Here is a 26,252-nt window from a genome sequence, read left to right on the forward strand (position 1 = left end):
AGTCCCCCCCCCCCAGGCAGGGGCCTTCCTGCTTGTCCTCTGAGACCCTGGAGGCAGCCCAGGACCAGACACCAAGATTCCAGGTTGCCCCTTTCCTCCCCACCCCACCCCCAGGCTGCTGGGCTGGAGCCGCTGAGCTGAACAGGGCGGCCCCCTCCCTCCCAGCTGCCTGACACCCAGAGAGAAACCGATCCGGGAGGGCGGGGTGCCAGGGGCCAGGCCCAGAATAGTGCTGCCCAGCCACGGCGTCCAGCACTTGCTCTCTGTCGGTCCTGCCGGCCGCATGGAGCCCGAGCTGGAGCACGCACTGCGCAGGGTACCACCGGGGCTCCAGGCAGGGGACACAACACGGCGTGTGAATGTGTGTGTGCATGTGTGCGTGTGACCTGGATTTTCTCTGCGTGTGAGTATGTTTGTGTCTGTGTACACACATTCTTTGTGTACGTGAGTGTGCGGGGTTCCATGTCTGGGAATGATTGGGGATGTGTGTTTCTGAGTGTGTATAAGTATTTGTGTGTGGGGTGTGTGTTTATGGGTGTGTGTGGGGTGGGGTGTTTTGTGTGTATATGTGTGTGGGTGTGCTCACGTGTGCACCGTGGGAAAGCAAGACAGGACCCGCGTTCCGGAACGCAGGGCATTTTCCCACCCTTCAGGCCCTTCTCCCCACAGACCCCGTCCTGGAGCAGCCTTGTGGGACCTCAGAACCGAGGTAGGTGGGGCGGCCCCTCCCGCTGGGCCCTGCCGTTCCCCTGGGCCCCCAGCCTCCCCCACTCCACCAGCCTGGCTTCTGTCTTCCTCCCCTCTTGTCTTTCTTTGTTCCTCTTTGTGTCTTCTTCCTCCTTTCTCACTCGCTCCTGCCCTTCTCCACACAGAGAAGGTGGGTCTGGGGTCTGAAGGCTTGGACCCTGGTTCCGACTTTACCATTTACTAGCTGTGTGGTTGGGGCAGATTTTTTACCCTCTCTAATCTCAAGGCCCCTGTTAATGAACTAGGAACGGTCACAGTGCCTCTCTTATAAGATTGCTGTGAAGTTTGAATGAGAAGATGCGGGAGAAAAGCCCTTTGGAAGCTTGCAAATATTCAGTAACACTATTAATCACATTTTAATGGATTCTGTTACATCACGCCCTATTAACCAAACAGGCCCCATTCCCCCTTCCAGAGCTGAGCTTCCTAGAGCAGGGAGCTGGTACTTCATGGCCATCGCCAGCCACGACCAGCAGCTCAAAAAGAAGCCGCAGGAGACGGAGGGCCAAGGCCTCGAGGTGGGCAAGGCAGGAGGCTGTGGAGGAAGAGGACCTGCCAGGCCTGGGGCAAGGTGAGGCCAAGGCCAGTTCTGGGGGAAATGGGGGCACGGGGTGTGCAGTGGGAAGTCCCAGAAGCCTGCCCTTGATTCTCCCATAACACGGAGTTGGACCCAACCCCCGTCTTTAGCCTCAGTCTCCCCACGTGGGAGAGGACCACCGCATGGCAGAGCGGAGACCCAACATGGGTCACCTGAGGCAGAGCCGCTATCTTGTGCGACTCCCTGAGACCCAACTTTCTCACCTGCAAAATGGGATGCACACACAATCCAGGCTTTCCAAGGCTGCTGGGAGGATGAACGGACACAGCAGATAACGTAAGTATTTTGGACAATGGAATTACTGCCCTCTGCCCCTCAAACAGGTCCCCGATCCAGGCCAGCTGCTGAGTCCATCGGGCTGGAGGCCACATTCCCCGGGGCCACACCCTTGGCCCAGGCTGCTCCCTTGGACATCCTCCCCTGCGAGTCCGGAGCCTCCGCCCCTGGCTCCAGCACAGACAGCCAGCAGCTGGGCACAGAGGCCACAGCAGCCTGCGGGTATGAGCTCAGCCCGGTGGAAGAGAGGCCCGCCCCGTACTCACCCCTGCAGGCCCCATTACCCAGGCAGGGCCTGGATGATGAGCTGCAGAAGCCGGGGGCCCAGGTCTACATGCACTTCATGCAGAAGCACACCTGCTACGATGCCATGGCAACCAGCTCCAAGCTGGTCATCTTCGACACCACGCTGGAGGTGAGGCCACACGGCTCTGCCCACCTCTGTCCTCACGTGGCTGCAACCGCCCCTCACACCTTCCAGGAAACCCTCCCCAGCCAGGCCTCCCTGCATGTCCGCTTCCAGAGCTCTTTCTCAGCACCACAAAGCCCAGGGCAGGGAGGGCTGCTACCCTCTGTGGGAAACTTCTCATGGTCATCACAGCTCTGCCACTGGTATCTGTAGGGTCCTGGGTCAGTCACATGACCTCTCTCCTCTCCAAGGTGGGGGTAGGAATGCCCGCTTGGCCCTACAAGTTTCAGAGGACTCCTGGGGCAACCCAGGATAGGTAGGCGCACTTTGTAAGCCCTGGATGATGTATGTGGAAGATGCTGAAGACCGGCTTAGGACAGCGAGCAGGGGGCTCTCGGTGCCGGGTAAATAAGACGAGCTCTGGCCCCTGTTCTCCCACTGGGCGGAGCTCCGAGACGCCTGCAGTCCCATCCTTGTCCCCCTGCGGGAAGCCGTGTTCCTAGGCGTTGTGTCTGCGTGGGTCCACACCACGCGTCCAATTCAGTGACATATAGTGAATGTATTTCCAGTAGTAGTTTTGTGTTTTTTAAGATACGCATTAGAAATACAACCAGCATGCTTAGATAGCATTGCCCAGGCTGAGGCCCAAATGAGTCCATGTAAAATTTGTTTAAAGAAAAATATTTTGTCAATTCTCTGTCAATAACTATACGTCTAGGACTTAGATCAACAACATTAGACTGCGTGCGTGTGTGCACGCATCTGACTTCTGAGTGGAAACGGTTTTTCATGCTCTGAGGGCCTGGCGGGGAAAGTCACCGAGGACCATCTGGCCACCAGCAGCCTTATCTCTGGAGCAAATGTCCCCAGCAAGGATGGTGTCTGGCGCGTGCTATGACACGAGGGAGGCAGGCTGGCTTGAGTGCGGGGAGTCCCTGAGGAGGCCCCACAGAGGGGGAGCCTGGTGGGGACGGGGCACCGCTGAGGGGCGGTGAGACACTCACCCCATCCGTTCTCCCCGGCCCTCAGATCAAGAAGGCCTTCTTCGCCCTGGTGGCCAACGGTGTCCGGGCCAGCACCTCTGTGGGACAGCAGGAAGCAGAGCTTTGTGGGTGAGGAGGGGCCGGGGAGGCAGAGGTGGTAGGGACGGGCCCTCAGAGGTGGGACCCTCGTGAGGCGCTCCTGCATTCAACCTCCCCACCTGCGGAAAAGTGGCAACCAGCTGACCTCTCTAGCACACAGCCCTGTTGTCCCAGGTCAGAGGTGATGAGTAGGAAAAGAGAAAGGGGAAGCAAGAAATTAGGAGAATAGAAGAGGGTGGGGGGAGGAGAGAAACTGGAGGGAAAAGGGAGAACCCCATTTCTCAGGCAAAGGAGGAGCTGCCCTGCTCGCCTCTTCCCATAATTCCCAGCGTTATCTCAGTACCAGGACACTAGGGGGGCCTGCGAGGGGAGCCTGAGCCCCAACCTGCCTCCCACCACAAGGCCCCAGGCTGACGCCCCTGTACCCCAACCCCACAGGGAGTGCTGACCATCACAGACTTCATCTTGGTGCTGCATCGGTATTACAGGTCCCGCTGGTGAGAAGTGGCTGGGAGCCCTGAGGGCGCCCCCCGGGCTGGGTGGTGGGGAGTTCAGGGAGCCTGGTGCCCGAAGGGCCCCTGTCTGACTTCTGGAGCCCTGTCTGTCTCTAGGTCCAGATCTACGAGATTGAAGAACATAAGATTGAGACCTGGAGGGGTGAGTGGGCAGAGGGGACCTGGAAAGGGGCCGAGGGTGTGTGGGTGCACGTGGGCCCAAGGGCCTGGGGGAGAGGATGGTCAGTGGGGATATCGTAGAGGGGGCAGAGGAAGGGTGGCGGGGAGCCCGGGGGCCCTCAGGGAGGGGCTGCTCTCCGGTGGGCTATGCGGTAAGGCAGGGTAGCCAGTTTCCTTGGCCTGATTTGGGCTTTTTCTGCAGAAATCTATCTCCAGGGCTGTGTCAAGCCTCTGGTCTCCATCTCTCCCAATGACAGGTGAGCATCCCCAACCACCCACCTGAGCCTCTTTGCTCTGCACAGTCTCCTTCCCCACCCCCCAGTTCCGAATTCACCTGCGCATCTTGAGAGGCCCACAGGGCAGCCTTGGCACCCTGTCCTCCCTTCTAGGGGGCTGGGCCGGAGGGTGTCTGTCCCCGGGCTGCCTCAGGCTCACTCCTCCCACCCCGCAGCCTGTTCGAAGCCGTCTACAGTCTCATCAAGAACCGGATCCACCGCCTGCCCGTCCTGGACCCCGTCTCAGGCGACGTGCTCCACATCATCACGCACAAGCGGCTGCTCAAGTTCCTGCACATCTTCGTGAGCCTGGGACAGCCTCGGGCGGGGGTGACCCCGACCATCGGGAAGGGGGCAGCTGGGAGCCCTGGAGGCTGCTCCACCCTGACGGCCCCACGTGTCCCCAACCCCACCAGGGCTCTCTGCTGCCCCGTCCCTCCTTCCTCTCCCGGACCATCCAAGATCTGGGCATCGGCACATTCCGAGACTTGGCTGTGGTGCTCGAAACGGCACCCGTCCTGACCGCACTGGACATCTTCGTGGACCGGCACGTGTCCGCGCTGCCTGTGGTCAACGAAGACGGTACCCGCCCCCGGACGGGGCTGGGGGCATGGGCGGGGGGGGGGGGGGGCGCAGAGGCCTGTGCAGCTTCAGCTTGGGGCCCGGGTGGAGTTCCAGTTAGAAGCTTCTGCCTGCTCTGAGCCTCAGTCCAGCTCCTTAGCCTCTCTGTGCCTCGGGTTTTCCATGTGTAAAGCGGGAATCTCAGTAACACCCTTCCCCCGACTTCACAAGATGATTTTTTTTTGCTTTTTTAAAAAAGGATTTTATTTATTGATTTTTAGAGAGATGGGGAAGAGAGGGAGAAAGAGAGAGAATGAAACATCAATGTATGGTTGCCTCTAGCACACCCCACACTGGGGACCTGGCCTGCAACCCGGGCGCGTGCCCTGACTGGGAATCAAACCGGTGATGCTTTGGCTTGCAGGCCTGCACTCAATCCACTAAGCTACACCAGCCAGGGTGCTTCACAGGATGATTTAAAAGGATTATGTGTGACTAAGTGAGCGTGATGAGAGGAAACAGCAGATGAGGTTTTTCATTTTAATTCATCCTAGAATGGGCCAGGGGACCCAGTCAGACCTCAGTGTCTTGCTCTGAGAAAGGGTGAGAGGAATTACAAGATCATTGCTTTGGTAAACCATGGTGGTCAATGATTTCAAAGTGAGAACTGCCATAATGAGTCGATATCAGATGCATTCTAGTTTATTTTTGATGATGAAAAATTTCAAATGCATGAAAATGGTAGAAAAAGCTGTATAATGAACTCCGCACATCCACTGACAGGATTAACTACGATTCACATATTACCACATCAGTTTCTCTTCTCCTGCTGAAGCAATTAAAAATAAGTTGTAGACATCATGCCATTTCAGCCCTAAATATGACAGCCCGTGTCTCTTAAAATAAGTGTATTTCCTGTATCACCTAGCAAAATTATACACGATTAATTGCTATTGTCTACTATTCAATCCTAAGTCTCATTTCCCCATTTTCCCCAAGAATAACGTTTTTCTTCACATTTGATTTTTTCAAACCAGAGGCAATTAAGGACTATACTTTGCATCTGTTTCTTTTGCCCCACAAGTCTCTTTTGAGCTCAAACAGTTCCCTCCCCACTTAACTTGTATGACACGGATGATGGAAAGCCTGGGTCATGGGTCCCACAGAGAGTCCCGCCCCCGGATCTGCCCGTCTGCCTGCCATGGGCGGCCTGAGCCTCGTTCCTTTACGCCTGTTTTCTGCAAACCAGATATTGGATCGAAGGCTTGACCAGACTCAGGCTCGACTACTGCGTAGGTGATGGGGCGCACTCATGTGACTGTGTCCCACCCGGAGGCGTGGCGTCAGGTGGTCCCTCTCTCCCCTTGACGCTGTCTGATCTGTGGGGTCAGTGCGGCAGCCTGGTGCCTCGCTCTGGAGGCGGTGCTCCAGGGGCGGGGATGGCGAGGGGTTCTGAACCGGCCCAGGCCCTCGCACGGCACCCCGGTTCTGATCAGAACCTACGCCCTGTCTCTGTCCCCCCACCCGCCTCCCTGCAGGTCAGGTCGTGGGCCTGTACTCCCGCTTTGACGTGATCGTAAGTGTCGGTGGGGAACGGAGGGGCGGGGGGCAGGGAGGCTGCGGGGTGGGAATCGGAGGCGTCTGTGGGCCAGGAGGGCATTTCTAGGTGTGTAGGGGGCGGTGTCTGTGGGGCTAGAGCCGGGTTGCCGGGGTGACTAAGCAGCACGCCCCTCCCGCCAGCACCTGGCCGCCCAGCACACCTACAACCACCTGGACATGAGTGTGGGAGAAGCGCTGAGGCAGAGGACGCTGTGTCTGGAGGGCGTGCTTTCCTGCCAGCCAGAGGAGGCCTTGGAGGAGGTCATCGACCGGATCGTGCGGGAACAGGTACCCACACTCCTGAGGCACACAGCCGGCCCCTCCCACGGACGGCTCCAGCTCTCCCTGCGCACCAGGCACCTGCCTTGTCCTCCTCCTTCGTGGCCAAGCTCTGGCTGTCCACACTGGCCAGCCACTAGTCCTATCCATGGGGCCCAAGGGTCATGGCCACGGCCAGCTGATCACCCCAGGGAGGTCAGAACCTCCCTTAACTGGTTCCTAAGGGCCGCTCTCCTGCCGCCCTGGTTATGTGAACTTGTTGCCCCTGATTCTTGATGCTGACAACCTCATTGGCTGCCATAGCGGCATGGCCCTGCCCCTTACTGGACATCTGCCGGCCCACAGGTCCACCGGTTGGTGCTAGTGGATGACAGCCAGCATCTCCTGGGCGTGGTGTCCCTCTCCGACATCCTCCAGGCGCTGGTGCTCAGCCCTGCGGGCATCGAGGCCCTCAGTGCCTGAGAAGACCCGAGTCCTCGTTCCCAGGCTGCCTTCCACACCCGGAGCCCATGAAGGGAGCTGGGGCGTCGGCCCTCATCTTCCCCCACCCCCATTAGCTGGTTCGACTCTGGTTCAGGTAGGCTCTGCTCTGGGCCACTGGCCTCAGCACCAGCCCCGCGGTCTTTCCTGGGCCCCCAGATCTCACGCTGGGGTACTCTGAGGATAGGGAGTGGCCCAGCTCCTAGCTGAGCAGCCCCACGAAAACCACAAGAGTCAGAACTCACCGTGGGGCCGTCGTGTTGTTTTCTTCTCTGTTGAGGTCACAGAGCCCCTCTTGAGAGGGGGCACAGGGGCCAGGACAAAGGCAAGGGCAGTGTGATGTGACTTCAGGTGCCCCAGGGAGAACACCTGCCCTTTCACAATTCAGTTCCCCCTGCTTGGAATGCCGCTACTGGGAGGAAGCAAGTTGATGCAACTTTGTTAAATGGCATTTCCCTGCTCAGTAAGAACTCAGGCTAGAAGGAGGGAGCTTCTAATACTCTTCTCAGTAAATGTGAATGATCTCAGACCTTCGCCTGGGAGTGCGTTTGCTCAGGGCTTGCAGAGGGGTGGGGCGCGGATCCCACCTGCTTGGCAGTGGGTGGCAAGACCGACGTTCTCCTGTCGGAAAGGCACCCTCCCCTCCCCATCCGGTCACTGTCTTCCCTTCTCTTTTCCTCGCAGGCTTCTCCAGCCCTCCCTAAATGCCCCTGCCCTGCCTATGCTCCCAGAAGCCCTCGGGAATGCCCAGAGCACTATGGGATGGTGAGATTAAGGAGAAAAGCTGAGTCAAGCCTAGAGGTCCCTGAACCAGAGGCACTGGGATTGCCCTAGGGCCGACTGCTCCACGTCCACCCACATCACCTCCCCCCACTGTCCCACTGGGGCGGCGAGCCCACGGGTTTAGTCAGGGGCTCTGGATCCTTCAGCTTCTGGACTACCTGCTGCTCTGCGTCCCAGCTCCTGGGACTGCGGCTGTTCTTCCCGCATGAGAACTGCCTTGAGGGTTCCCACAGCAGCGTTGCCACTGCCCTCCTACTCCCCCTGCACTGACATTTCGGGGCTGCTGGGGGCGCCATGGAGCAACAGTTATTGGTAGAGCTGCCTGTGGGAGTGGGGTCTCCCCTCCATCCGCGTCCTCAGCTCTCTCCAGCAGTGTTCCCAGTGCCCGGTGACGGCCCCGAGTTCAGATCATGAGGAGGAACGATAGAGAAAACAAAGGGAGCAACCCGTGAACTTAGATTTTATGTTTCACTCAGAAAACGCTGCAGTCCTTTGACGTGAGCCTGTGGCAAGATCCCTCCTACTTTCCGAATTGGAAGACGCGAAGGAACAGCTGTAACTGGCCAGTGCCGGAAGCGGCGTTCCTTGGGTGCACACAGTGTTATTCCACCGACATTTCTGTCTCATCTTTCATTTATAACAAAGCCATAGAGAAAATATTAGTTCCTTGCACAGTAGCTACAACTCACTCCATAAACTCCAGTCTGCGAGAAGCTTAACTTTGTTCTTCTAACACTGAATGTTGTTTCTGTTATGAAGCCCCTTTCTCCAGGCGGTAGCAATTAATCTCAGTCAGTTTGAGGTTCCCCTCCCATCCTGGGGTTCGGTGCAGTGAGGAGGAAGAGGAGGAGGCTTTCAATGGTGTAAGAATTTGTTCCTCAGCCATCATCATCATCCACCCGGGTCATCTCCTGTTAACACACCCCCATTCCACCTAGTTGTCACATGGGGGGGTCATCGGTGGGCATGACCCCTGCTCGGTGGCCCCTCACTCACTACCATGAAGCCTCATTGGGCCTGCCTGCCCTTGGGCCATGAGGACATTGCAGCTCTTGACCCTGCACCCCTTGGGCTTCAGGAAGCTCTGTGGGGCTGACCCAAGTCCACCTGCTGAGATGGACAGCCACTGGCCTGTTCTATTGTGAGCCTTTCGGGTTTTCCCGGGAAACATGGGTCCCCAGGGGGCTTCTAGCCTGTGCTCTCCAAACCTCTCTGGGGTATTTGTCATTCTTCCCACCACCCCAGACACAGCTCCTTCTCAGGGACCCCAGAATTGTCTGTACTCTTTGCTTCTCCAAGGCCCACCGGCCTGCGAATCTCTACCCAGTGGGAAGAAGGGGCATTTTTCTCTGACCCATCATATGCTCTTCCAAATCCGCTGTGTGTGTCTTGAGTTTCTGACACCCACCTTGAGAGTCAGGCTTTTGAAATTCCAAAGTCAAGTCTGAGCTTCTGCTGCGTGGCCCTCACTGTGACCAGGGACACTGCAGGTAGAGCTGGTCAGCAGGGAGGGAGAGGCTAACACATTGGAAGTATGCTCCCTCCTGCCCCATTCACCTCACAGAGCAGTGGAGTGCAGGCAGGGAGGAGCCTGATGGGCCAGGCAGCAAATGCAGGCGTTTTCCCAGACCCCCAGCTTACGTTTCTGGTTGGCTCTAGCCCACAGGTCAGGGGCTGGCTCTTTGCTCTGGCCCTACCTAGGAAGGTACTGGGTCTTGGGCTCAACTGGGAGGATGGGATGCAGGCATATGCCCACTCAAGTGACAACATCCTTGGGTGGGGGTGGGCAGGGCAGGCTGCCCCTGACTGAGGTGGCTCTAGGGAAAGTGTGGCAGGCTCAGGCTTTGCAGGGCGGGGGGGTGCCCAGGCCTTCAGAGGTCCCAGCACAGGCCTTAGGTGGAACAGGCAGCCTGGGGAAGACAGTCTTTACCCATTCTGCTGCTCTCCTGAGCCGACGGGTCTCCACCCCACCCCCCGCCCCCGAGGTCCCAGCAGTTCACCGCCCTGGGGAGACTTGCTTTCCGTAGAAGGTACATCTGCTGTGCTGAGCTAACGTGCACCCTTCTGCAAATCCTGCTGTTCTTCTTTCCTTACAGAGTCAGGTCAGGGCGGGTTATCAGGGAGCCTCCCGGGACCCCCCCTCCCCATGCCACCTGGGGCAGCACACCGTCCTCAGACCCCAGACCCTGGAAGTGCGCCTCGTCACCCTCCGGCCTCCGATGGGCTTCGTGCCAAACCTCAAACCACAGCGTTTTTCACCCTCCGGAGAGAAAGGTGCAAGGAAAGAGCCCACACTATTGCATCACCAAAGAAAGTACTTTTTTCATTTACATGAAATGTCTCGTGCGGGTATTATGCCGGAATGTAAACTGACAGAGGCCATTTTCACACCTCACCCCCCCCCCCAGAATAAGAGAAAGAACTTCGTGTGCACGTATGGTATACATGTGCTGTTTCCCAGGTACATCTCATCAGTCTTTAAAAAAAAAAAAAAAAGAATATGTAGTATAACAAAGAAAACCTCTTTGGCCATGTTGTAGTTCTTTTTTCTCTGTTCGGGGAAGTCTTTGATTCTTCTTCCCAGAGCTCTGTCTGTGGGCCAGGCTCCCCAGCCGTGTTAATAGCTCTCCGGCCCTTTCCTCCTGGGGGACCCAGCGTTCCCTCGTCAGTGGTGGCCAGAGCTGTTGGGGGAGCCTCGGAGGCTGTGCCTACATACACCTCACCTGCTCTTTACTTGATCCTCACACGGCCACCACTGTTTCGCCGACTGCCTAGCTCTGGTTTCGGCTCTGCGTTTCCGGTTCCCGACCGGCGGCTGCACTTTAGGACGCGGAGACGCACAGCAGCGGGACAGCCCCGCCCCGGGACGCCCCGCGGCGCCGCTGGAGGTACTGTTACCGTCGGCAGCTATTTCTAGCCACTCAGCTCCGCAGATGTTTTTCAGCTGAGAAATAATTCGCGTGCCATTTACATTCATTCTTTCAAAGCGTACAATTCAGTGGTATTTAGTACATTCACACAGTTCTGCAGCCATCGCTACTATCTAATCAAGGCCCATATTCTCCATCCAATAGAAAACTCCACACGCCGTAACAGTCACCCCAGGCTCCCTTCCCCCACCCCAGGCCTCCGGCAACTACTAATCTGCTTTTTGTCCCCATGGATTTGCCTACTCTGGACACTGTGTGTGTAAACAGAATCACAAAGGATGTGATCTTTTCCAAATGTGTGGTGACAGGTGATTCAACTTCAGGTGGTGCGCACACAAGGCAACACAGAGATCGTGTATTACAGAAATCGACACTTGAAACCGACATATCTTATTAACCAATGTCACCCCAATAACTTTCATTTCAAAAAGATGTAGTCCTTTTTTTTGGGGGGGGGTCTGGTTTCCTTCCTTCTGGTTTCAAGGTTCATCCATGATGTGGCGTGAATCAGTGCTTCATTCCTTTTATGGCTGGAATAATGTTCTATCTGTGCAATATAAGCTCTTCATAGATTTTAGTGGGAAATCAGCCTATGCAGCCACTCACTGAGCTGCACATGGTGAGTGCGGACCCTCTTGGAGAGACGCTACAGATCCCCAATTCCAAGCTCTATCCCCCCGACCCAGGAGCCGGTACTAAGGCGTTCGTGTGGCTTGGACAGCTCACCTTAGGCGGTCTGAAGGAGCAGCCTGCTGGGAAAGGCGGAAGTCAGCTTTGGGTGACGCAGTGACAGGGATCCTGGCACCTCGGGGCCCAGCCCCAGTCCTCTGCGGTCCTGAGGAGCTCTCACCGGTGAGCCCCTCCACAGGCAGGGTCCAGAGCCACGCCTTTCTAATCAGGACTTCCTTCCAGCTCTCTCTCTGGGTTTCTCTTCTCAATATGGAAAGCTCCTATGCATCCCAGTCCTTCCCTTCCCTTCCTCCAATTCCTGTCTCTTCTCATTCAGCAAATATTTATTAATCACCTCCCGAGAGCTAGACCCAGAGTGAGACACTGGGATCCACACTGAAAGGGGCTCGGTTGGTGCCCTCCGTGGGGCCCGCGGCTGGCTGGGGACACAGGCACGTTTACAACACGGGGAACAGGCTGAGCGCTCAGTTCTGTAGGAGAAGGGGGTGGGGGACGCACAGAGGGAAGCGCTCACACTCGCCCAGGGAGGTCAGGGAAGGCTTTGCAGAGGCAGTGACATTTGAGCTGAGTTCTAAGGAAAAGCAGGCTCTCTGCGATGACAGTGACAGTTGGTGAAGAGGGCGTTCCAAGGAGAGGGGACGTGAAATACAAAGTATTGAGGCCAGAAAGAGCACACCGTGCTGGGGGAAATACAAGGAATTTGGGCTCAGCCGTGGGAAGAACTGAGGCTGACAGGGGAGCATGGAGGCCAGTGTGCCGGGCAGGACAGGAGTCTTCCAAGCCACAGGAAGGATTTTGAACTTGAGCGACACTGAGGGAGACCACTGAAGGATTTTAGTTAGGACAACCGCGTGCTTTTCTAATGGGTGCACACTCGAATCCCACAGACCTAAGAAACCTAACTTTTATTTCTATGACTCAGCAGAAATCTGCAACCCAGACTGGGCCTCTGTGAAGCTGGGACTCACTGAGTTCTCAGGTTTCTGTCTGATTCGGTACATTGGTCTCAGTGCAAACCCGCTTTCATTCTGGCTGGCTTTCTGTGCCGAAGAGGTTTGGAAACTAAAAACTGGAATCCTCAGACTTCCTGCAGCTCAAGTTCCAGGTGGGAGTCAGGTTCCACCTCTCAAATGTACATGAGAGAGATTTTGGAAGGTGGCAGTGAGACAGAGGCCACACACCTGCTACTCCTGATCTCTCTGGAGGCATTAACAGAGGTCCAGGGCCAGTGACCACTGGCCTCAGAGGTATTCAGGGGCAGGAGTGGGGAAGGAATCTTCCCTCCCTCTCTCCCTCCCTCCCTCCCTCCCTTCCTCCTCTCTCTCTTCCTTTCCTTTCCTTTCCTTTCTTTTCTTCCTTCCTTCCTTCTTCCTCCCTCCTCTTCCCTTCCCCCCTTTTCTTTCTTTTCCTTTCCTTCTCTCCCCCCCCCCCCCTTCCTTCCTCCCTCCCTCCCCCCTTTCTTTCTCTCTCCCTCTCCCCTCTCTCTCTCCCTCTCCCTCCCTTCTTCCCCTCCTTCCCTTCTTTTTCTCTCCCTCCCTCCCCTCCCTTTTCTTTCCTTCCTTCCTTCCTTCCTTCCTTCCTTCCTCCTTCCTTCCTTCCTTCCTTCCTTCCTTCCTTCCCTCCTTCCCTCCTTTCTTCCTTCTGGCCAGCATAGACCTGGGAGACACGGAGCAGCTCTGGGGGAACAGCTGTAGTGAGAGCTTCCCAGCTCTCAGTCTCCTGAGCGTGGGCCGCGTGTTGCTCCCCGGGCTGCTCAGTGCCCTGGTGATGTCCTAGAAGCCACACTCCTGTAGGCCTGGCCTGGAGTTCCTACAACAATTTTGTGTAGCACTTCACTGCTTGCATCCAAGCACGTTCTGTTCAATAGAGGGTGCTGTTCACAGAGTCTGGAGCACCTCCACTGCTCCTGCTCGGGCCGGGCCTCGGCCAGTGCCAGGCGAGGCCCAGGCCTTTGTGGGAGGCCTGGGAGAGCACACGGGGCTCTCCTTCTCCAGAGAGGGAGGCAGCTCCGCCTCCCACCAAGATTCCTAAGTGGGGAGAGGGCATTCCCCAAACACAGAAAGGGGTTCAGAGGTTCGCTCATCAAAAGAACGACCAAGGTCTCCAATGACCCACAAAACTCCCTTTATTCTGCTTTCCCAAGGACAGCGATGTGACAAGGGTGTGGCCTTTTATCTAGAAGGGAGATGCGCACAATGATAAAAGTAGCAAAAGCGCACAGTTCTGCGGGAAGCGCACTGAGTGTCTCCAACCTTTGGTGCCTGGCAGCCCCCTTCCCCCTCATCCCAGACACAGCCGTGGCCAGAAATCACCGCACCAGGGCCTCTAGGGTGAGCCCCGGGACGGCAGGGGCCCCACTCAGCTGTGCCTCTCCAGGAAACGCAGGCCCACCTTCTTATTAGGAACCAGGACGATCCGGGCCACACTCTTCACCTCCCCTGTCTCAGGAGCCAGGACCACCTCGTACTGCTGCATCAGCTGGGAGGTACAATGCACACGGGGCAGTTAACGTCTGTGGTCTGCATCCACTGCCCTCCCCTGCATGCCCCCCCCCCCCAACTCCCTTCCTTCCCTCCCCGAGGTCTCCTTCACCCCTCCCTGGCCCACGCACCTCCCACCTCTCCTCACTCACCCTTGCCAGCAGCAGCTGCATCTCCAGCTCCGCGACCCTGCGGCCCAGGCAAGCCCGGACCCCGTAGCCGAAGGGCACAGAGCCAAATGGGTGCTGGACCCCAAGGGTGTCAGGCTGACTCTTCTTCAGCCAGCGATGGGGGTGGAAGCTATCCGGCTCAGGGAAGATGCCAGGGTCCCGGGACACCACGTAATGGCAGAACACGAACTGGTCTTCAGAGGAAGAACGGGCAGCACGTCAGCTTAGGGCCGTGGGGCACCCGGGGAAACCCCAGCTGTCCAGCCCCACTCACGTTCTTGGGGAAGAGGAAGCCACCAACTTCGATCTCTTTTTCCGTGATTACCCGGGAGTTTATGGGGACCACAGGGTAGAGGCTGCAGGGGAAAGGAGAGGCAGGCCTGCCTCTGGATCCAAGGAGGGGCAGAGTGCCCGCCCCTTGCACCCCTACCTCTTCGGTTCCCCAGGCCCCCCCTGCCATCTCGCCTCTGGCCAACGAACCCTCAGCCCACCACACCCCACTGCCCACTCCCCGCGTCACCCCCCACGCACAGACCCTGTGTTCCGGGAGCAGCAGCTTACCGCAGGGTCTCCTTAAGCACGGCTTTGAGTAGGGGCATGTGGGCAAAGTCCTTGTGCTGGGGGCACCTGCCCTGCTGGCACCACGCCCCACCACTTCCTCATGCAAGGCCGCCTGGATCTCTGGGCTCCTCGAAAGGTGTACAGGGCCCACGTCAGCGTGTTGGACGTCTGGGGAGCAGAGCGGGGAGAGGAAGTGAGAAGGGATTGCGGGAAAGAAGCCAGTTAGGCGGTGGGAGGGTGCGAGTGGGTGCATGCAAACATGTGGAGGAGAACTACTTTGCCATGAGTATGACAGAGTAAGACGGGGGTCTGGGGGGCCCTCTGAGCTAACGTAACTCCACCGTGGGACGAGGACCAATGACGGAGAACGGCACTCGAACAACAGAGGAGACTCTAAACACAGAGAAACCCCCATAAAAAAAAACAAAACAAAAACACAAAAACCCCAACATGAAAAGAGGTCCTACAAAGAGGCTGCAGATGGACAGGCTCTCTAACTCTCCACTTTAATTAGAGTGCGATAGAGCGAGAGAGTTCGATTAGGTGTGAGATGGAGCTTCCCGGCTTCGGCAAGGCTCCAGAAGGTGATGTAATCCCTCCTACAAGGAGGACAATTCCCTGCCCGCCTCTGCGGGCGGAATGAACCTCCCCACCTCCAATTTCCTTCTAGCTTACATCCATGTCACAGAAATAGAAGCAGGTACCTGGAGGGACGAAGGTCAGGTTCAGGTGGGGGATAATGGGGAACTGGAATCAGGATGGGAGCCCCTGATCGCCTCGCTGGCCCCCCTCACGCACCGTGTCTACTCCAGCCATGAGCAGCTCAGGGAGGCTGCCCATGGCGTCGTGAGGACTGAGCTGTCCACTGCTCAGCAGGAAGTGCAGATAGCCAGATATCTGGACCCCATCTGGCCCTTTTGTCTGCAGTTGGGCCTCTATCTCATTGAGTTTCTGATCAATGAGCTTCTTCCCTACAGGGACAGGGGACAACAGGGGAGGACAAGGTCAAAAGTCATGCTCTCCAAGGACCGGGAGCCACTCCAACAGCTGCTAGCATGAGGGAGGTGGTTGTGGCAGACTGCCAACGCACAGTCCCTGGGACCCACCCCCCAGCTGCATCTCCCGGGCCCCTCACCAAAAGAGAAGATGACGTCCCAGCCATCCAGGTATCTCTTCCAGAAGGGCAGCAAGGGACGGGTCCACTTGGGGAGGAAGGTGGCATAGAGGGAGTTCTGGAACATGAGCCCGACAGATCTGACGAAGGTCGCGGTGTCCTGGGGGATGGAGCGCTCCAGGCAGCCAATACGTTTCTCAAACAGGATGTAGCAAATAGCTGGCAGTGCACAGAGGCCAACACGGGAGGCAGGGCCATGGCACACGGGACCCAGGGGGCTGTGAGGAGGGTAAGCCACCCTGCCCTTGACCATGCCCACCCAGCCCCTCCCCCGACAAAGGTACCTTCCAAGGCGAAGTAGTAGAACTGGTGAGCCGTGTCGGCCACCAGATCCCCAGAGGCGCTCTCTGCCCGCAGCTCTTTCAGTCGGACCAGGAAGCTGTCAATCACCTCATTCAGAGCATCTGTGTAGAGTGCAGCCTCAGCTGGCTTCAGCATCCGCTGGTTCAGCGCCTGGCGCAGCTGGTACCAGTGATGTCCTTGCCTGCGGGGGACAGAGGGGCGGCACAAATGTAAGTATCCGATGGGGCTCCGATGGGAGGGCATCCGCCCTCAAGCACCCTAAGGAATCTAGGAAAATCTCATTTTGAGATTGAAAATGATAGCACCATCAAAACTTTCCAAGGCTAGAATCTTCAAATCACAGAATTTTAAAATCTCACTGCAGCAGAGTGGCAGTGGTTCAGGTGGGCACCTAGACCCAGGCTGCCGAGGGGCAGATCACAGCATGATGAGTGGCTGAGTGACCGGCCGTGGGCAGGCTGCACTGAATCCTCTGTGTCTCCGTGTCTCTTCTTGTTAAAATGAGAATCAAAGATGCCTCTCACAGTAGGCTGTCCAGTGCTTAGATCAGTGGCCCGGCACATGGTGAGTGCCTACTGATTGCTGACTGGGATTATCTTAGAATGACACAGCTCCAGAGCCTTCTGTGTGTGAAGGAGGAGGCGCTGCAGTGGGCTCAGTCCCTCTGTGGTAGAGGAACGAGAATAAAGAAGGAGGACAATTAGGGTTCCTGGGGTGCCCCTATTCTGAATCTTCATGCTCTCTCTGCCCAACAAGCCAAGGGGACAGGGAGCCCCACTAGGCCAGTGCTCAACCGTCTTGCCACGGCCATCCAGCGGGTGCTTTGGTCCCCCACTCTGGTCAGTCAGGGATGCTCACACTGTGGGGTGCATGCTTCCGGTGGGAGCGCTTAATGTAGAAGCTGCCCCCACCCTCAGATACCCCACACCCGTTACCTTTCCTTAGAAAGCTGGGATGAGTCTGTTTTTATAAGCTAGTTCCAGAATAGTAAGTATTGTGCAATGTAGTTCCAGTTTAAGAGGAGGGGAGGAAGCCCCACACATCTAGGTGTGTATCTGCATGTTTCTACAGAAAGGAGGAAGAATACACGCCCGACTGACGGGACTCCTTAGGAGGGTGTTGATGGGAGTTAGAGGTAGAAAGACAGTATTTTATTATTGAAATTTTTACAATAAGTGTACTTTAAATTTTCAAAATCAATAAGGTATTTTAAACAGGAAAAACATTCAAAGTCTTAAGTCAAAAATCAGATTTTTAATTCTTAAAAATATTGATTTTAAGCCCTGGCTGGTGTAGCTCAGTGGATTGACCACGGCCTGCAAACCAAAGCAGCGCAGGTTCGATTCCCAGTCAGGGCACATGCCTGGGTTGCAGGCCCCGGCCCCCAGCAAACCGAATATTGATGTTTCTCCTCTCTCTCTCTTTTCTCCCTCCCCCTTCCCTCTCTAAAAATAAATAAATAAAATCTTAAAAAAAAAAGAAATGGAGGACATTTATAAGGGTTTTTTTAGGAATATTGATTTTAAAGGAACCTTGACCCCAATTTTCTTTATTATACTCTATTAACATAGTATAGTAAAAAAAAAACCTGAAAAAACATAAACTAAAAGTGCCGCCGAGAAAGACACGGAAGCCAGAGTGGACTCATTCACTGAAGCTGCAGGCGGGCGGGTGCTTCTCCAGGAGTGAAACTCTCCAACAGCAGGGATCAGATTTGCAGGGATTAAATGAGAGCATTTCTGTGGCTGATGAAATATTTCTTGGGGAAACATGTTTCATAAAATAAGATGTAAATATAAATATTTATGTATATTAAAACAAAGACACCCTTATTATCATAGGTTAGCAAAGTGGCCTTTGCATACACACGGACGGCACCACATGCATAGGAAACTGGCGTTAGAGCATAAAGGCACAAACCGACGGACAAAGGGGCGTAATGTTCAGCTCTGGCTCTAACCTGAGCCTTGAAGTCCACAGGTGGCCTGACGCGGGGAGTCTGAGACCCAGATCTCACCCTCAGGGTCAGACATCAAGCTAAAGAGTCTTGTTTTGTTTTTTTAAGATTTTATTTATTTGCTTCTAATATGTGCCCCATCAGGGGACCAAACCCACAACCCAGGCATGTGCCCTGACCAGGAATTGAACAGTGATCTTTTGCTTTACAGAATGATGCCCAACCAACTGAGCCACGCCAGTTAGGGCAAGTTAAGAGCTCTTGTCCTTCAAGAGCTCTTCAAGGTATGTCCCAGTCTCTGTTCTCTTCCCAGGGACTGTGCATAAGGGGCCCAGAATTGTTAAGTTCCGAGGCTGTCACCTGTGAGAACTGGGAAGAAGAAAGAAAACCGTGCAATGGAAAATGCGTGTATCGGCATCAAAGACAGAGGAGACGAACCCTCCGACCAGCCCGTTTTCTTTCCCAAAACACCGAGGCAGTGAGTCCTGAGCTCCGGAATCAGAGTCTATTTCCACCACTTGCTAATTGTTGTCACCTCTGCCAGTGAGGCAAAAAGCCATCTAGGACCAGTTTCTTCATCTGTGAAATGGGATTAAAAGTCTCCTTCATGGGCATGACGTGAGGATAAAATGAAATAATAAATGGAAAGAGACTAGCCCGATGCCTGGCATGTCATAAACACACAGTCACTCACTACCATTGTTGCTGCTGCTATTCCTGCCACCAGCACCAACCTTACTCCCTCAAGAAATGGCTGAAACAGGGACACTGAGCAGCTAGGGAAAATAAAAAGCTACTCGTTGTTTTTGGAGCTCTGTTAACATATTATAGCAACAACAATAACAACAACAAAAAAAGCCTGTAAAATACCCAAATACAACCTGTGGCGTTGGGAATGGTTTATCACCAGTGATTCTCAATTATTTACTGCAGTAGACATATGGGTATATAACATACTCAGCCCATCCTCCAATCTGTCGCTGACAAAATTATGTCAACTTTTCTAGGCATAGCTTCAAGACTGAACCTACATCTGTCTCTCGTGTATGGACAGCATCCGTGAAACGCATCCAACAATGATGCGTGGGTCACCGGCCAGCAGTGATCACGGAACGCTGCGGATGGCTCGACGATACTCGAGAAAAAACATGCACAGAGACAGACTAGTTTCTGCGGGGAAGTAGGGACGAAATGGCCACCCCCTCTAGTGGGGAGTGTGCCGATTTACCGTCCATACCTGCTTTTATTGGGCTCATTTTGCATAATAATTCAGGTAAAGTACAGTACTCATTAGGGGGAAGTAAGGGACCATAGAAAACAAGGAAATCTGAGGGTCTATTTTGAGTCGGGGTCAAAGAGCTGTAAGACTTCCTCCTAGGACCCTTCTCATTCAACTGAGAGCATTCTAAACAAAGCCGGCTTCACAATAATTTACATGTTCTTTCTTAGGCCTGATCACCCGGGGAATCCATTCTTTTCAGCACAGAGCTGCACCACCCTGTCATTGTTTCAGGCTTAGGTGGAGCAAGGGAACTAAGGCAACCAAGAGATAAGGAGATTTTCTCCCAGATGATGAGAACTCAGGCTATGTCAAAGCCGAGGAGCGAGGGTCCATCACCCCCTTTTGCAGCAGCCCCCCAAGTCCTTCTTTTGGGGGGCCTCCTACGTGATCATGCCTGTCTTAGGTCGTTCCCCCCGTGGGGAATCTTACCTGTCTTTGGCTAACTGACCAAGCTTTTGGGGGTTCAGTTATGAATGAAGCAGCAGAAGCAGCATTCCTGCCAGGGAGATAAGCTTTTGTCTCCTTGCTGGCTTTCGGTCCAAGGGCGTTCCCTCAGCCTTAGCCTAGGCGGGGGTTTCAGCTTCTGGTATCAGTCAGGGCGGTTCCCAACACAACAAGCATACAATACATAATTTGGGAAATATTTAAAAAATTAGCCCTGACTGGTATGGTTCAGTGGATTGAGTGCCAGCCTGCAAACCAAAGGGTCACTGGTTCGATTCCCAGTCAAGGCACATGCCTAGATTGTGGGCCAGGTCCCCAGTAGGGGCTGCAGGAGTGGCAACCACACACTGATGTTTCTCTCCCTCTCTTTCTGCCTATCCCTCTCCCTAGAAATAAATAAATAAATAAATACATAATCTTTAAAAACTAAACTGAGCCCTCCCAGCTCATATGGTTTTAACATTTTTTCGACTATAAACAGATATGTCCCATTATGATCTGAGTTGGTATATTTTCAACCGTAAGGCAGAATAATGGAGCTGGAAAGGTCCTAGTTACCTCGAAGGTAGGTTAGTCCACACTCCCATGTTACAGGTGAGAAACGCAGGGCCAAGGAAGGGGAAGTTATTTATGTGTCCAAAGTCCTACAATATACTAGTGGGAGAGTCAAGGAATGGTCCCCAGGCTTCAGTCCATCCCAACTACTGCTTTCCTGACAGAGTGTTGGGGAGACCCTGCCCTGCCCTTCATCTATTGGTTGCCCGGTGCCACTGTCCTTGGGCCTGGCCCGCGGGGGCCCCATTCCAGTCCCTTCAGGCCCCAGCTCACGTGGTGAAGGGCCCATACGCCAGGCCCTGCAGGTCCCGGTGCTCCTTCCACAGATCCATGTCGTTCCGTAGCGGGTACTTGCCCTCTTGCCGCATCACTTGCTCCAGGAGCGGGGCGCTGGCCAGGTTCACGTGGCTCTGAGATCCTGCACGGGTCATCCACATCGGACCGTACTTGGCCTTGTACAGCATCTGCGGGGTTCAACCGAAGCTGAGTAACCATGACCCAACCAGGCAGGCACTCCATCGTGAGAAGATCGGGCAGGGCCTGATGGCCACGCCGAAGCAGGAGGGTTGGACGAAATCACACTGTGTGGCGGGCAGGCACTGGGGCGGCCTGTGGTTCCACAGAGAACACCGAAGAAAACACGGGCACACAGAAGTCAGAGTACTCAGGGAATGCGTGTCTGGTGGACCTGCGGGAACTGAGGTCCTTGGAGGAATGAGATGTTGAAAAAAATGGGCTATGTGGCAAACGGGGGTGTGTGGAGGTATAGACATTTGAGGGTGCACGTCCTACAGAAACTGAGCCCTCTGGCGAGGGGTGGTAGGGTGGCCACGGCTCCTCTGCAGAAGCACGTGAATCTCCCGTAGCTTGCTCTCAGGGCGCTGAGGATAAATACTTCACGTAACACTTAGAAACCCCAGGAAGAACAAGAAGCTGGATGAGGAAGAATCCAACTGTGAAGTAAACTATGTGATGTGAATTTTTTAAATTAAAAAAAATGATTAGCTGTTTTAAGTAATGTAATTCTCAAGTAGTTTATCTTAGAATTTCCAAAGCACTTGACAATGCCCACAGAATCTATGAAATGGATATTTCTACGGTGCTTTATACCTGCTGAAAAATGAGGGAGGAAATAAATATATTTTGGTTTGGCAGAGGTAATGTTTCAAAAAAATCCACAAATAGTGAGACTCAATTTACTAATTGACACAAACTGAAAGAAAATGAAACATAGTGGCTTCCAGGACTTCATCTTTCACAATGTTACTAAAGAGATTTTAAGAGAACTGAATCTGCTCCAGCGTAGTAATTAGGCCAAAGGGCTTCTGCAAAAAAGACATCAAAATTATAGAGATCTGTCACTCAAATTACAGAGGGAAACTTCACCCAACTCATCGTCTAGAGAAGCTCTGACTATTGGCATTAAGCTGAATTGTCCTGGGACCAAGGCAACATGATTGCCCTCAATATAGTATCCAATTGCCCGGAATCTGCCCTGAGCTAACGTTCACTCTGCCAGTTCCTGGGAGGGCAGCTTTAACACGCCCCAACCTCCACGTGGGCGTGTTTCCGCTTCCACCTCCCAGGATGCCTGCCGGTGTCATATGGCTTTAACCAGTGGATTGCCTGTGAACTAGAGTGACTCCTGGAGAGAAACAGGCCCGTTACACGGTACCAGTGGGAGTCTAAAATGACACAACGCACATGGAGGACAGTGTGTTAATATCTGTAAAACTTACAAACTTACTTTGTAAGCAAAGTACAGGACATCTACATAACTGAATACTTTGTCACCTTACGAGAGAACAGAGCAGCTCCCTGTGTCCTGATACGGAAAGACAGATGGCCAAGGCAGATCGTCAGATGGAAAAGTAGGATACTGTTGCCTGAGAAAGAGGGGCTACGTAAGAACACACAGCATCTACGTTTGCTTTCGCAGAGAAACACGGGAAACGCAGCAGAGACTAAGTGACGAGATCACTGAGGGAGGCTGGAGGGGACAGCGGTGGGGGTAGGGCTTCGCAGCTCAGGTCTTATTCTGTTGCTCTGAATTGTGAACTGTGACAGTGCATTCACGTTGGTTGAATCTAAAGCTGGGGAAAGAAAGTGTGTTCTGAAACGATGTTACTCACCATTGACCAGGTGACTCAAGAAACCAGGAAAGCCTTGCTGGATCACTGAATTCATATATACACCCCTTAGATTGAGAAGTGGGCCCCAGACACTCATTTCATTTTTTTTTCTTTTTTAAATTTTATTTATTTATTTTAGAGAGGGGGAGGGAGGGAGAAAGACAAGGAGAGAAATATCAATGTGTGGTTGCCTCTCACACGCCCCCTACTGGGGACCTGGCCCACAACCCAGGCATGTGCCCTGACTGGGAATCGAACCTGTGACTCTTTGGTTCGTAGGCCGGCACTCAATCCACTGAGCCATACTAGCCAAGGTTCATGTATTTTTCTTAAAGTTTCCATTAAAAAATACTTTTCCTATCAATCTATTTTTGTCTCCTAAATTTCATAGGAGAATTACCCTGAAAGTACACTTAATTTGCATTTTCTGTTTGGTTTATTTAAGGTATTAATAATTTAGTATTATTAGTAGTAATAACAATAGCAAATATTTCCATGGAGCTTAGCATAAACCAGACACTGTCCCAAGCTCATTCAGTCCTCACCACAGCTGTATGACATAGGTTTGCCATTACCACAATTTCAAAGCCGAGAAAACTAAGGCCCAAACTGGTTGTTCAAGGTCACTCCACTGGCGAGGCAGAATTCAAAGTCAGACCACCTGATCAAAGGCCATGCTCTCAGCCACTTGCCCTGCGACCCCTAAGGAAACCGAGACTTACTAACTAGAAGCAAATGTAGGCCCTTTGAAATGATGTGCTATTTAAAACACCACAACTACGCAACAACCCAACGTTTCTCACGGCGCAGTTGACATTTAGGACTGGATAATTCTGTATCATGGGGCCTGTCCTGTGCATGGAAGGATGTCTTTACCCACCAGCCTGCCTCAGGGCGTGACAACCAAAAGGTGTCCTCTGAGGGGTACAATCACCCCAGGGTGAGACCCTCACAAATACCTCCAGCCTCTTCCTATGTGTCTCCATGATTTCATTTTAGAGGACTCTTTGAAAGAAATAATACCTAACTTTGAAGAAATGTTTCTCTGAAGTTTAGTTTCTTTTCCTTCTGTTAACGTTCGTGTAAAATTACACGTCGTGTTTTTACGGACACGCGCACAGTGGCTACCTCTGGGGCACAGTTGATAGGCAGTTTCCCTTCTTCTCTAGACCGTGATTTGTGTGTCAGCATGTCTACTGTGATCTTGGACCCGGGGCGGGGGGGGAGGGGGGGAGGTCGAGCTGTAAAAGACCAACCCAACGACCGTTCACCCCAGCTTCTTCCCTGGAACCCAGAGGCTCTGGCACCACTTCCCAGCCATCAGTCTGGAGTTTTCTGGGCCATTTCCCCCCTTGCTTTCTCCCCTCTTCCTTTGCATTCCTCTTCTCGGTAAGTGCACTCAGCGGAACCTAATGAGGATCTATTTATGTAAGAACCTATTTTAGAAGGACACCAGCACCCTTGCTGAGAGATGTGTGCTGTGTCCACGCGCCAACCCTCAGGCGGCAACCTGAGCCGCTTAGAAAGCCCCGAGCTCCTCCGAGAGGCCCCGGGCTAAGCACTGCGTCGCAGAGCAAAGTCACCTGAGGAATCTTCCCCAGCACGAGTGGCAGGGCTGGCCTCTGCCCGGCGACATGCCAAAGAGGGACTGTGGAATTCATTCATTTAAAACTGCTAGAGAGGTGTTCACTGATACAGAAAGCGATTCATATTTATTTTTTTAGTAAATGGCAAGTAGCAAAAGAGACTATATGGTATGCTTTTGTTTTTAAAACCACGTACATGCAGATGACACACGGGGGGCAAGTGTGGAAGCCCATGCACCAAGGATGAGCAAGCAGAGGGAAGGCTCCCTTACCCCCGGGGTTGAGAGGGTTTTTACGGATTCATCTCCCGAATGCCTATGAAGCACCCACCTACGCAAGGCGCAAGGCACTCGGACACGTCCCGGGTGTTAGGGTTAGGGGCGATTTGGGTTTTCTTCTTTTTGCATCTCTATCCTTTCTGCCCTCTCGATTCCTACAAATAATTTCAGCTAAGTCAAAATGACGCCCTCTCTTAAATGTGGCAAGTAATGACAAATAATTAGCACGTAACTCATACTTACGGGATTTTTTTAAACATGGGTAATTTTTATGGGAAAGGAGTGCCCGTCTCGCTGTCATGTGCTTTGTCTCGGCCCGGTCACCCGCAGCTGGCAGCGGGGGCCGAGGAGTCAGGGAGTACTTGGCAGCAGATTTTGTTCCAGCTCCAGCCCCAACACTGACAGCCTTTGTCACTCTGTTGGGTGACAGCTCTGCCAAGGCACGCTCCCCGCCTCGAACGTGGGCTTGAACCCAGCCTCCGGTGAGCCTTCGGGCTGAGGGCCCTTCGGTCCTCCAGGAACCGGATGCCTGCAAGGGGCTGCCCTGAGGCCACCGTGCTCCGGCCTCCGTGCCCCCTAGGAGGCTGTCTGAGGCAGTTGCTCCTGCTCTGTGGATTCTGATGGGGTGTGGATTTTCAGCCTTACCCCCCTCACAAAATAGGGGGACTCATCAACAATGGGGTACGCCAGAACTTGCATTGCCGTCATCTGGCCCATTTTGCTTCAGGATTATCCTTTGGTGTGTGAGGGACAATGATCTGGGGAAACTGGGACCTTGAGCTTATTCTTCTTTCCACTCTCTATGCAAGTAATAGACTCTCAATCTAAACGTGGCCCACTGTATCTTTCCCAGAAGAATTCGTCAGGCCTTGGCCTTCCTTACCTTGTCTACTGTGTGAACTGGATGTGTTTGGTGCCCAACACGGGGCTGGTTACAGTGCTCTTTGAGGACCTGGCCAAGTAGGAGACAAATCGATTTCTGCGATCTAGTAGGTCTGGCTAAGTGTATGAGTGTGTGGGGGAGGGTGTGGCAGGGGTAGGATGTTCACAGTAGGGGGTGTGCAGTTCAGAACAGGTCAAATAAAGCTGGCAGTGCAGCCCTGGCAGAGTAGCTCGGTTGGTTAGAACGTTGTCCCGATATGTCTAGGTTGCAGGTTCGATCCCTGGACAGAGCACATACAAGAATCAACCAAGAATGCGTAAGTAAGTGGAACAACATCTCTCTCACTCTCTCTCATCAATAAATAAAAATTATTTTTAAAAAAAGACTGGCATTGCAGAGGAGTAGGGGTCTTCTTGCAGTCCTATGGATTACCATCAGTAAGTGGCCAGTGAAAATTGACAGTAGTGTAAAACCGTGCTCTGGGGGAGAACACGCCCCCCTCCACCTGCCCCATCCTCCATCCCCAGACTCCCTCAGCTTCCAGCCTCTGCAAAATTCCTGAAGTGCCTGTGTTGAACCTTTCAGTCCGTGTTTCTGCAAGCAGGGACTAATAGTTGAGACTTGCATGGAAGACAGAACAAAAGGGAAAGTGGCCGGGTGAGTGAGGAGCCTGTGAGCCCACCCCCTCCCTCGGGCTTGTTGCAGAAATGTGAGGCAAGGAAATGTTTCATTGTGAGCATTCCCAAGGTGCTAGGAAAATTCCTCTGAGTTTTCACTGTATAACGCGCTGTGGATGAGCGAGCTAAAGCTCCCCAACAACATTCCAAGTGGTTTCTGGAAACAATGTTGGTGGATTGAGGACACTGAATCCCTCTGGCAGACAAAGAAAAACTGCTGTCTTTTAGCAGCCAAAATACTGTGCCTGATATAAACTCCGCCCCCAAGATTAACGCCCTGGGGTTTTTAACCCCTTCCTCTCCAGAGCCAGTAAGTCACAATATCCTTTTGGAAAAAAAGACCAGGAGCTCCTGCAGGCCGACTGGCAAGGCACAGAGCGGGATCCT

At 53.8% G+C, this 26,252-nt stretch overlaps 2 protein-coding genes across 2 annotated transcripts in view; one reads left to right on the plus strand and one right to left on the minus strand.

Moving 5' to 3' along the window:
• The first annotated feature begins 202 nt into the window (after positions 1-202).
• PRKAG3 (protein kinase AMP-activated non-catalytic subunit gamma 3) lies at positions 203-7,509 on the plus strand. Its single transcript, XM_036022840.1, is given in 14 exon segments — positions 203-316; positions 670-709; positions 1,163-1,318; positions 1,669-2,036; positions 3,060-3,104; positions 3,106-3,142; positions 3,551-3,609; positions 3,724-3,769; positions 3,989-4,043; positions 4,238-4,364; positions 4,478-4,643; positions 6,161-6,198; positions 6,363-6,509; positions 6,846-7,509. Coding segments are annotated over 14 exon segments (1,434 nt in total). The 5' UTR covers positions 203-283; the 3' UTR covers positions 6,963-7,509.
• A 5,976-nt stretch (positions 7,510-13,485) lies between these two features.
• Positions 13,486-26,252, minus strand: part of LOC114495561 (sterol 26-hydroxylase, mitochondrial) — a 34,240-nt gene continuing 21,473 nt past the window's right edge. Inside the window, 11 exon segments of the mRNA XM_028510868.2 lie at positions 13,486-13,861; positions 14,016-14,227; positions 14,304-14,389; positions 14,595-14,656; positions 14,658-14,681; positions 14,683-14,735; positions 14,738-14,762; positions 15,393-15,565; positions 15,730-15,927; positions 16,053-16,252; positions 20,583-20,773. Coding sequence (XP_028366669.1) covers positions 13,742-13,861; positions 14,016-14,227; positions 14,304-14,389; positions 14,595-14,656; positions 14,658-14,681; positions 14,683-14,735; positions 14,738-14,762; positions 15,393-15,565; positions 15,730-15,927; positions 16,053-16,252; positions 20,583-20,773 — 1,344 coding nt within the window. The 3' untranslated portion in view covers positions 13,486-13,741.

This window comes from Phyllostomus discolor, chromosome 4, assembly GCF_004126475.2.
Source record: "Phyllostomus discolor isolate MPI-MPIP mPhyDis1 chromosome 4, mPhyDis1.pri.v3, whole genome shotgun sequence".
NCBI lineage: Eukaryota > Metazoa > Chordata > Mammalia > Chiroptera > Phyllostomidae > Phyllostomus > Phyllostomus discolor.